This window comes from Trichogramma pretiosum, unplaced genomic scaffold, assembly GCF_000599845.2.
Source record: "Trichogramma pretiosum strain Unisexual culture from Peru unplaced genomic scaffold, Tpre_2.0 scaffold52, whole genome shotgun sequence".
NCBI lineage: Eukaryota > Metazoa > Arthropoda > Insecta > Hymenoptera > Trichogrammatidae > Trichogramma > Trichogramma pretiosum.
This window is the reverse complement of record NW_019641695.1, coordinates 805,476-817,682: the sequence shown is the minus strand read 5'-3', so window position 1 is coordinate 817,682 and position 12,207 is coordinate 805,476. Positions and strand designations below refer to the sequence as shown.

The 12,207-nt window shown below is 37.9% G+C and overlaps 1 protein-coding gene across 2 annotated transcripts in view; it reads left to right on the top strand.

Moving 5' to 3' along the window:
- Positions 1-12,207, top strand: part of LOC106650755 (peroxidasin-like) — a 167,947-nt gene that overhangs the window by 146,559 nt on the left and 9,181 nt on the right. For both annotated transcript variants that reach the window (XM_023462012.1, XM_014368957.2), the window contains one exon: positions 6,629-6,765. In XM_023462012.1, coding sequence (XP_023317780.1) covers positions 6,629-6,765 — 137 coding nt within the window. The remainder of the gene's footprint in view (positions 1-6,628; positions 6,766-12,207) is intronic.

Here is a 12,207-nt window from a genome sequence, read left to right as displayed (position 1 = left end):
TGGAAATTCTTTTTCAAGAGCTTTTCAATTCTCGTTCACGTGCTTCAGACAAACTCGAGCTCTCTCGAGTACGAATCGATTGGAAATTAATTTTGTTTCCTCTTTTATACGTGTATATAGAGGCACAGCGGAGGGCGCGTCGATTCAGCCTTTAGTAGAGCCGATCGAGCATTAAGCCGAAGCTTTTTAATTTTTCTTAGTATGCGTGCGACAGATTTGCATTCGAAAAATGGTAATATTACCGAGTAAGCGACAGCCTCAGAAAAAGCGCGATCGATAATTGGAAAAATATCGCGTATGCGCCAGGTAACCTGAATTTTTTTTCATTCATTTTCATTCGAACACATTCATATTAATGATTTGGGCAAATGTCTCGGTAAAACTTGGATAAATGCGCTAGCTGATCTGCTTACTCCTGCATAAGTTTATCTTAGCTTCAAATATTCTGTTATCAGAAAGAGCAATAGCAACGAGTGCTTGAGCTTCGCAGGAGTTAATTACTTGCATTTGATATGTATATGCAATTAAGCCAAGCATACGATCGCGTATCTGCGCTCATTACTCAAACGCGCGTGGGAAAAATATCCTCTGGATGGGGCTGGTGGATGAGCTAGATTATGTATGCGTGCATAGTTACGCGTACATATGTAAAATATCCAAGAGCGAAGCTTGCGGTCATTTACTATTCAGACCCGTGTGCTCTACATTAGCCCGCAAGTAGCGATTAAGGTATTTTCTCTCACTCGAGTACTCATACAAACTTGAACGTAAATCGTTGCACTTTTACGTCGAGCTTTCCTTTGGCCTGTATCGCAGTGCGTTATGTAGGACGTCAGAAATTCTATCAAATATTCTAGCTGCATTTTCCTAAACTTGATTTTAAATTTATTCCTGTTTTCCAATCGCAAGCCTAATAAAAATACCCTGTTCACTTTTGTTAGGGCTCGCTTCGGTACACTGTGCGCATCAACACCTTTTCAAGCCAACTGAGCCCGGTGCATCAGCTCGCTTATAATAGAATTTTGCAGTGTTGGCCATAGGCTTTTATACATTATACATCTATATATTTATGTGTATGTATATAAAAGCAGGAAAAAATAGAAGCCGCAGTACACGTGGTTCGGCTGATCTTTTATTCTTTATAATGCTCCCTGTGTAAGAGCTGCAGTAACAGCACCATTTACCGAAGCATCAAAGAATTTCATTCTACGCACGGCAGCGGCAGCCACAGGGGTAGTGGTGGCGGTGGCAATTTGTTGCTACTCTCCCTGCTTTTACTCTCACTTATATTCTCTCTCTCTCTCTCTCTCTCTCTCTCCCTCTAACGTGCAGCTGCAGGCGGCTCAACTGAAACGTGAGAACGCAATATTTGCCACTTCCTCGTCTCTTTGCTATATACTGTATACATTTCTTTCTTGTTCTTGTTCTCGTTCATTTAACCTACTGAACTCGATGCTTTCGCTTCGTTATGCACGTGGCACACATATGAAGGCGTTCGCCTGTCTCCGCTCTAACGTGTATAATCTTTACTTTTTTTTCTCAATTTCATTTTTTTTCTTCTTAGAGCGCGCAATTTTCGTTCCCCGATGATCGCTGAAACGTTCAGGATTTTCGGTAAGCTTTTTTTGCCTCGTGAAAATAATATCACAAGTCGGGCAAAATACTCTAATAAAGTATGATCGCGCATCACGACTGCTTATTATATACTACGATCTAGTAGCGTTAAAGTGTGCGTATTGTACGCTTTATAAAGGGCGCAGCTTGGAACGCCAGTAGAGGTCTTGTTACAAAATCCTGGAGCCCTGAGTAATACAAGTACAGATGGACAGGTAGCACGAGGAGCTGTGGGCGTGCCCGCGTTATTAATAACACACACTTACGCATTACGCGAACAAGTTCACGGTGAATTTAGAGCCTGTGTATCAGCGAGCGTATGGTCTAATAGTCGAGCGTATCCATTGGCCTTTTGGTTTGCACGCGCACGTACGTAGATTGAGGTAGCCCGCAAGATGCACCTCAATATACCGTGCCACGTACTCTATATAAACGAATGTGTATGTATGTTTCGGAGCAGCATGTAAATAATGCGTCTGTCACCCAGGAATACCAAGTTTACACCTTGTCTATTCCGGCGAGCCCACACGCACGCGGCACGCACACACATTTGCCTTGACATTCCTTTAAACAGGTCTACGCATGAGGCATTAGAAACACTCATGCATACTAATGTGTATACTCAGGCAAGATTCGCACAAGCAAACAAACTCTGGACTCCCCTCTTACCCCATTCCGTGCGACTCCGACTACTGCCTATGCGTTTCTCTCGTGTATCTCGTTCTGCTGTGCCATTCAACGTAACGCACGTACGTAGGTGTGCGATGATTTCTACACGTGCAACCGACACACATTTATAATGCATAAAATGTAGTTTGAGCTCAATCGATTAGTCCAATATTTTGCGAAGCGCCCAACATTTTTCACCTCGCGACTTAGAGAACCCTCGATGATGTATTTTAAAATATGATGATAAAGAACAATTAACATTTGTTCATTTTTTATTTTTATTTTTTGATACTTTAATTAATTATTTTTTATACTTTGAACAAAAAATTCTGCGAATATGCGTAAAATGATCAATTTGTTTCATTTCATTCGAAGCAACATGTTCGTGCTTGATTCAACTGATTCTTAACAATTATTTTATCCATAATTTATGAGTGAATCTATTAAATATCATGGCATTCTAGCCATGAAAATTTGTTATAAAAATTTATTTTACTTTCCTAGACTTTTTTCTCTAATAACTTTTGCTAGTAATATTATGAAATGAAAAAAAAATGTGTATGTTTTTCAAAATGATCTAGTCATGTGGCATATGAGCTGTTCATTAAAAATTACCCGCAGTAATAATTGTCACAGTAGTCATTGTAATAGCTTGCTGCATTCGTACACTTGCTCAGAGTGGTTCATTATTTCCATAACTTTAGTGGATTCATAAGTTCAATTTAGATGCACTAGACATGATTCAAGGCACCTTTCGCCTTGGAGTCTACGCACATGTCGCATAAGACACTGCAGAGTCTGGATCCTAAAAGCTTTACCGCCAGAAGATATCTAATCCCTAGGTCAGCGGCGATGCAACAAGCTGTAGCGACAAATCGAGCTTAAGTTTTTATTGCTGAAACTCCGCAGAGCAAGCTGCATTCCCATTGTGTACTAACTTCCTTTATAGATATATTTGACAAAAAAAACTTTTTTCACTCTCATTTCTTTCTCATTTTTCACGATCCAAGTCTGTTGGCGTTAAGAAATCGCAGGCATTACGCTCAGCTGCGGTATTAGCATGTCCCGCAAGTTTTATCATTAGAAAAGTTTACATAGAGGAAGAAGTTGTGAAACAAATAATCGCAAGTCTTTTGAGAGACAAGTCAGGTGAAAAGCTCCAATACACCATGGCTACATTTGCACAATTACACATTTGACAATTGTGCCAAACTTAGGATAATTAATCTTGCGCTTATGGCACTGCTATTTTCACAGCTCAATTTCACCCGAAAGTACTTAACTTTATGACTCAGGGGCTTTTTAATAAAAGTCATGAGACTTAATAATCGCATCTTGTCAACGACTTTCTCTAATGTTCCGCGTGTGAGCGCCTGCACGTGGCCTTTAAAGAGAAAACTATAAAAGGTAACTTTCACCACAGTTTGCTCTTTGTTATGTCTCATTAGGATTTTTTCTTTTTCATTATCACAGCTCGCTGTTTGATGTCCAAGCAAAAAATTAAGTGGTATAAGCGCACGTTTGTTACGACGTTTACTTTAGTTGCAAAAAAATTTGCTTAAGATTCAATCAAGCTGCAATCGTGTCTTGTTTTTTGGTAAATTTGAATTATATTTTATTTAATTTGTTGAAATCATGGTGCACAAGCACGATAAAATGATTTAAGTAATTAATCATTACAAAAAATCAATTTTGGTTCTCTGAATTGGATTTCTGTCAGCCAAACGCATCAGAAACGCTTAAGAGCTCAAAATTGAAAAATTCTCCCCCTTGATAGCATTTTTAAAAATTCAAAAATCTTTGTTTCTTATTAAGATACAGCACTTTCCGTGAGCCTTTCTCATATACTTTGTTGTACAATGTGGTGTGTGTGCATGTGTGTAAGGGGGGGGGGGGGGGGAANCGAGAGTTTGCAAAAATTAGCGGACATCATAAATCATGTAACTATTGTCGGGTACGGATGGACGATGACTGTCGTTGGCTCAAGTAGAATTAAAAAAAAAAAAAAAAAAAGGCTCAAAGCATTTGACGAGTTTCGTGTTATTCATGAGGCGATATAGTGCGAGTAAACAAATTGATTCCTCGTTAGCTAGGCGAAACTGTTTTAATCATCTTGAAAGATCGGAATAAAAAATAAATCACTCTATCGTACTATCATATAATTAGTTTAGACTTATTACTTATTTCAAATAATTGATGACTTGATACGACGTCACGTGAAAAAATGTTGAAATTGAATACTCTCACTCCTCACAAACCACGTGGTACTCCTATCACATCCTAAACATCCACGAGAGATGTCGCGCTTAACTCTGTCACTCGACTTCTGTTCCTTTTGCCAGCCTTTATAAAAGTCTTTCGATTGATTCTCACACTTACAATATACGTCGCTCATATACCGACATAAGCATGTTAACATATCACTTTCCCCAAAGGTTATTAAATATTCTTATAATTAATTATACTCGGGGTCTCGGCGATGGTTCGTCAGGAGGGCTCAAACCCAAGACGCACCAGTTACATCACAAATGAAAGCAATTTATTTTAGACTACTTGAAAAAAAAACAGTTCATTAAAATGCAGCAAGCAAAGTCAAACATGAACATTAGAAAAGAACGAAAATCTGCACAAAATTACCTTTATTGTTTTCACCTGCACGCGGGTAAGGTAATAGTACTGACTGGTGGTTTTGATCAAAGCTCGAATGGCCAGGCAGTTTACGCTTCTTTTATTTTTATAACAAAAATCAGTCGCTGATATACTACACGATAGTAAAAGCGCGAGAGGAAGTAAATGTCTAGTGGAACTGATTTATTATATCGTCTGAGAGATGTTTTTTTCGGTGAAAAGTCGGCAATTCTAACGTACAGCAGAAAGCAAAAAGTCACTCGGTCGTCATCCTGTTTAACTTGAAGTTACTTTTTTCGGTTCTTCAAGTATTTTAGCGTCTGAAACGAAGATGCTTTCGCAAATATTTGTATTTAAAATTACGGAAATAGCTCATGAGTTGAGAATCTAGAAAAAGTTCTCTTTATACTAACTTTCAACTATCATGGAAGATTAGACAAAATTATGTTCCATTTTAAAATTATACGCAATAATCGTATAATAAATTTAAAAAATTAAGTGATTTGTTGAAAGCATTAGAGGCCGAAAACTTTGTCTTTGTTCATTTTTAGCAGATAAAAAGTAGGTCAACATTTAAAAAAATTGCTGTGTTTGAACTGCAGAGAAAATAAAATATGCGAAAGCACCAATTACAGTCGAAAAAAATATTCATATCCAAAATGTATGGGTTGTAAGTTTATAAGTAGACATAGACAAATATATCTCGGTCATAGGTAGAAGACCAACATTTTTAGTAACGTTTTTTTTTATAATTTTTTTTTGATAACATCAATGTTGCTTGAAAAGCGCAAAAATGGTAGAAATTTGTAGAAACTAATTTTTCTCCACAAACAATGAAACTGCACACTTTGGGATGGAATCGATGTTTTACCAATAATTAGGTACACGTCGAATGAAAATTTATTTAAAATTTTGGTCTAGTTGAGGTAGAGGTAGAGTAAAAATAAATTAAGATGGAAAAAATCGGGAACAAACACAAATGATTTATAAAACGATGGCGTACCCACATAAGATCTGTAGACTGAAGTTAGCGATATTTATTTTTAGTTGATTGTATCTGACATAAATATGAGTGTCAAACGACGTCAACATGATTTAAACTCTTATAACTACAAATTTATACCGTGACTTTTTCATTTTCATCGTCTCTTTCAACATTAAATCCTTGCTCAGTTTATGTGTGCTTACGTGTCCGACTAGGAGGTATATTATATGCTCTCATGCGAGGCTTTGTCACGAATGATCTGTGTGTACATACATGTGTCCGCATGAAAAGCACATCTCTGGGATACAGCGGCTGCATGCGTACATGTATAACGAGCCACTAGTGTTGAACATGTGCCAAATGTATATGCAAATTTAGAAATATATTATTGAAACTTTGGGCTTGATATATATCTACTGGATCTACGTATCCTATGAGATTGTGTACGTGTATATGATTCCGTCGAAGGCTCACAATTTCAGTAAAAATGTGGGCATAATATATATGATAGAGAATATGAAAATGTACTTTGAAATATAAAATTATTTTCAACAAAAATTTTACGAATTGATGCAACAATTTTGCAAAGATGTATTAGATCATCATCAAATATTCAGTCAAGAGAATCTCAAATGTATTCGATTATATAATAAATATATTATTTCATGACCATCACAAGGAATTCAGTTAAAAATGTTATATTGATGTGTAATTTTTTCTTCAATGTTGCAGCGTGAAAACTGACATGGGCGCCGAAGGTGCGGTTTCGCGTCTTTACATCGCCAATGCCAATAAAAAGGACAGTGGCAACTACAGCTGTGCCCTCGCGGAAGTTGCCGCTACCACAGTATCCGTTCACGTTTTAAACGGTCAGTACGTAGTTAGTGTGCGTTTATATAAACATAATCGTAATTTACTGTCATAACTGTCGTAATGTGTGACGACTTGTGTAATCGTATATGATGATAAGTTCATCTCGATAGTAAAAGCTACATGAAAAGCAAAAAAATATCTCCCTGCATTTAAATTCATGGAATGTTTATCCCATCAGTCCATGCAACGGGGCTTCTTGAGGTAATAAAAAATTGTTATTGGCTTGGTTAATGTAACAGTAAGGTCCATGATGTATACATATATTGATAAGGTATTATGATCGCAGATGTACTTTTCCAAGTATCGGGTAACTTCGTGATGACAGTTTGATTTTAGTATCATCGCAGTACGATAAAATTGATTTTTTGTTCGGAAAATATGTATATAGGTAAAAGCTATTTAATAAATTTGATCAATACCAGCTTAGAGTTGGCAAGCAAACTTGCGATTTTTGTGCTAAAATTGCTGATTTCTCGATATTATATCCCCGTAAAGTGGAAGAGCCATTATCTCAGTTTGAAAAATAACTTTGACCTTTGCACCAAAGTCCATCACGAAGACTGGAATAAAAAATACTTGGATAAAAAAAGAAAAAGTTTAAGGAGGGGATGATAAAAAATGATAAAAAGTCTGGAATTATTTCCATCGCCGTGCAGGCGAGCTCACGCGTTGAAAGCTTGGCATTCATTCAGGAGCCATTAAACGGCCAAATAATATCTCTACAAAGAGTTGCGCGGGTATAGTCTGGCGGGATGCGCGCGCTTTCTTCATTAATCGGGTTACGCCGCCGCCGCTACTGTTAATCGAGCGCGCAAGCTTGCTCGAGTTCTCAATCGAACGACCTAGCTATATGATTCTCCGCTTCTAAAGCCCCCCTCCTTTCTTCTGATTCTGTCGAGTAACGGTGTTAATGGCGTCCAGGCCAAGTACAGTAAAGAGAAGAAGCTGCGCTCGTGTGATATATGTGTGTGTGGGTGTGTGTGTGTGTGTGTGCGCGCGCGCGCGCGTGCGAGCGGGTATATGTATAGCGCACCGCCTCATCCTTCGGATGCCGATATCATTTTCCACTATCTCTGGCTCAAGTCAGCTTGGTAATTGATTTTGCCTCCTGCAAATGCAGTGCAGTAGTGTATAGCACGAGTGCGCGTTCCTTGATTTTCTTCTCTTCCTTTTGTTCGGCCGCGCGCGGCTCAGCTATTTCTGCGATTGAGAGTAACGCGCGCGCGCGCAGCCGATGGAGCTGCTATGACAGCAAATATTACTTTTCCATCGCACGGCTCTCACTCCAACTTTCTTATTATACTTTTAATTTATTTATTTCTCGTCGTTTAAACTTTTGCTGTTTCATGTGTATAGCTGACAGCTCGATTATCCTAAAGCTCGGCTTAATTGCGAAGCTCCGTTTTGGTGACTCAGTATATATTGTATTTAAATATTTAACACTTGACGAGTAAATCAAGACGAATAAAATATACTGCATGAAATATGTAATTTCTCGAGCGATGAATTTCTTTATACTATTCAGTTGGAGGTAAAAATATAATAATTTTGTTTGATATGAGACAAATACATTTCCCATAGGGACTTTTGTTATTAACCTGTTTTTCTGTATTTTTGCGGGTGCATGCATTTTTGATACTCGGCTCATAGGACTGTCTTTCATCGGACCTCCAAGTTGGGACAAGCTAACTTATTCGAATCTGATTTTCAGAAAGAAAAAAGAATCCGCGTAAATTTTAAGTTTCTTTTATGTCACAAGTATAAGTTTTTTTTCAACTAGAGGAAAACTCGATTTTTAGATGTAAAGTGGGAAAAAGTTGAGCTGGAAATGGAAATAACTTTGAACAAAGAAGCGAGAAAAATGCATAACGTGAATGCACACCGCAGTGCACAGAAAAATAATCGAGTTGATTTAGTGAGTATAGTGAAGCTTTTTAAGTTTATACGTGTATATACATAAACGATGCTCTTATGTAAACAACTGGTAGAAATTGAAGAAAATATTCAAATTTATCAGTCTTTATAAAGACACAAACACACTTGCTATTTTGAATACCGATAGCGCAATGAGAAATCCAAACTGTTTAATATTAAAATTTCCCAGGGTGAAGAGTCGTGAATTCGACAATTTTATACGCTAATGAAATCTTCAATGCGCTATTATGATTTACGCGTACAGCAATAACAACAGCCCGTGGTAACCTCGTGACCATAATTTCGAGCGAGATTCTTATTTGGTATCGCATACATATTTACATACACACGATACCAAAGCATATGCGTAACTTTCGAATTTACTCTATGCCATTGCGCTGCGCAACGACGCGGTTTTCCTTCTTGTTTTGCACGCTCCCTCTTTATTTGTTTTCTTGTTTTGCGCCACCTTCTCGGTTATCTCGGGCCGATGAAAGCGTTTTTCATAAATATTTGACACTGAAATTTTTTTACCCTATACATTTCAACGAAAAAAGAAAATAATATGTGAATTTCCAACAGTTGATGTATCTAGTCAAAAATATGAGAAAAGTCAATTGATGAAAGACAAATTGTTGAAATAGAATTAAATTAAAGTAAAAGCTCTTTTTTCAGCGTATCAATTCCTTTTTCTCTCATTACTCGTGTTATTCATTGGCAAAAGTTTTGTCAACTGAAAATTTTCTAAAAGTCGGCTCTTCTCAGTTTTCTCACAGCTATAAGTACATTCTCTTAAATTTTTTTCATACCGGGCACGCGACACTCGAGATACTCTTTGATGCCAGAAGAGCCTCGTGCCAACCCTGGGTGGGACTTGTCACGGATCGATAGATAGATTGCTAGAAGCATTTTGAAAGGCAAGCGCGAAAGCAAACAAGAGAATTATAATCCCCGACAAACGCGCTTCTGAGAAAGCGAGAGAAAGAGAGGAAAAGAGAGAGGAATAATGCCGGAAGTAATACGAATTTGCTTGACAACTAGCCGTTGCTCGTGCTTAGCATTGCTAAATGGCATAGCGTGACATCTCACAGTTCTACGAGCTCTTCTCGACTTGAGATTAGGATATATGTAACAGTAACTTTATAAACACCATGATTCAACAATGAGCAATGAGTCGGAAGGTTTTTCCTTAAAAAAATTGAGCTGCGATCTTAGCAATTTTTCTCGACCAATTAGAGCTTATTATAATTATGTTTATTTATCTTCGTGCTATTAATATTTTAGGTTTTGGCAGTGACATTTTCGTTATTGTAAAATAAATATTTGGGTTCTGTTTATGATACTTTTTGCTAAATACTCGAAAATAAACAAAAGCAAGTGAAAATATACAACCACTGCGTGCTTCAGTGCAAGACTCGCGTGTTTTAATATAATTAATGCGGCGTCGTTTCAGAAAAGTGTGGCATCTTGAAGCTACACTTTCAAGATAAGCTAATCCTTATTTACATGTATATTACCAACGGGTAGCTCGAGCTAGTTTATATTTCTACATTTTCACGCGTTTATTCTTTTTTGTCTTGTTAGTTAACGGTAGCAGCGAGACTCGTTGGGAAAATTTGTTCACGCAACTGAAAATCCTGCGAGAGAAAGAAAAAGAGCGCCAGGGAAATGCCGTAGTTATTAATTAAACATACTTTGTGGCAGGCGCGAGGTGTGCATAAGTGAAAAGCATTGCGGTTGTGCGTTACAACTCTGCTGCGTCAGAAAATGTATATGCTGTGTCGCGCCTAACATTGCTCTGTTGCTGCATCTGATGCTGCGTTGTTAAGTCTCAACAGTGTAAGGTATTTTTTGTTTTACAAAATGTAAGATGCAGAATGCCACTGTCTATTTTCGAAATTAATTTTTCCATACATACGAACATATCTAATAAGAACAAGTAAATCTTACGCTGACAATTGCTTATGGCATGCTGAATAAACTTTGTGGCCAAGTTTGCTCAGAAATATTTGCACTCAATATGCAAGGTTTCCATCAGTTTTGTACACACGCGCGCTCGCACTGGACAAAAAAGCGCGAAAACATTTCAATGAAGCTGATGTTTGAAATAAATCTCAAAACTTGGACCATTTAACCATGAAAAACAATGACTCGAGAGCAGTAAAACTCATGTACGCGCTCGCGCGAACTGTGTTTTCCGCGCTGGGAGTCGGGCTGTATGGGCAGAAAAAAAAGAGCAAACGAAAACTGACGACTCCCTAAAGTCTCTATTTTCGAGCAAGCACGAGCATTCATACGAGTACCCGCTCACAGACACGCTTAATATACGGTACATGCAAGCCATTCCCAGGGAACATATAGCCTACGCTCCATCGATTGCCAAGCGACTCGCATCGCATCGTTCGCGTTGTTTCGAGTCTAATTCACTATAGTTTCCGCTGAACAGCAAGTCCGAATGTTGGATCCCTCTCTGTCTCGGTTTTGTCGGATACGAGTACTCGGAATCGCACGTGAGTCTGCCTATACGTTTGTGAGCGCGCTCAAGTGCCCTTGGGCCTGCGTTACCCGCAACCAAGCCAAGACAGGACCAAACGTTATCGGCTTTCTGCGGTCCAAGTTTCTCGCTAACGTTACTTCCAAACAACAGGCTAGACACGAGATGTAACGAAAATGTGGACTACAGATTTCGACAAGATGAAATCCCGCGTTTATGTGTAAATATTCTAATATCGAGGGTCAGTTGATATTTATCTTACGCTATAGCAGTGTTTTCTAACTTTTCGATTCATTCTGCCATTGTAAACGTAATATTACTCATATTTCTCGATCGTTCTCATTCTTGTGCGGATGCCTATCGTGAGCATCGGACTTTTCGATTGTTTGCACAATTTTCGAGGAAATCAAAAAGTTTACTAGTCGATTGCCACGCCAAAGTTTGTATAATAAGTCCTTATAGACTATACACATAAACCTTTTAAAAAACTTTTAATCCAAAAGCATTTGCCGATAACTTAGACTTAAAAAACTTTATCAGGCATTAATTTTCCAGATTACCCTTAGATAAAAAAAAATAGTCCATAGTCTTCACAAACAACAATCTGACGATTTTAAAATCCACTTTTTTACACTAAAGAAGTCGGAAATCCAAAGTCTAGACCCATGGGGCAAACTAATCCAGGAAAAACTTTTATCGCATGAGTTATCACGTTTCGAAAATTCAATAATAAAAAGTAAAATTATGGACCTGTTTTTCCTATTATCTCTTCGAATTTTTATTTTATTTAGAGTTTCATTTTTTCGCTAACAGTTCAGAAGATAGTACGATGTGCGCATACGTTTAGCTCAAGTTTTAGCTCAAAAACTTGCAGTTGCTCTGCAGTTCGTGGTATACAGCATCTATGTCAGACATTAACACTCCAACTATTGTAAAATATTACTTTCCTTGGAAAACCGAAAATGTAGCGTGCATTATAGTAATTTAATTCCAAGTTGATAATACACACTTTAAGGGGGAGGGGGGGGGG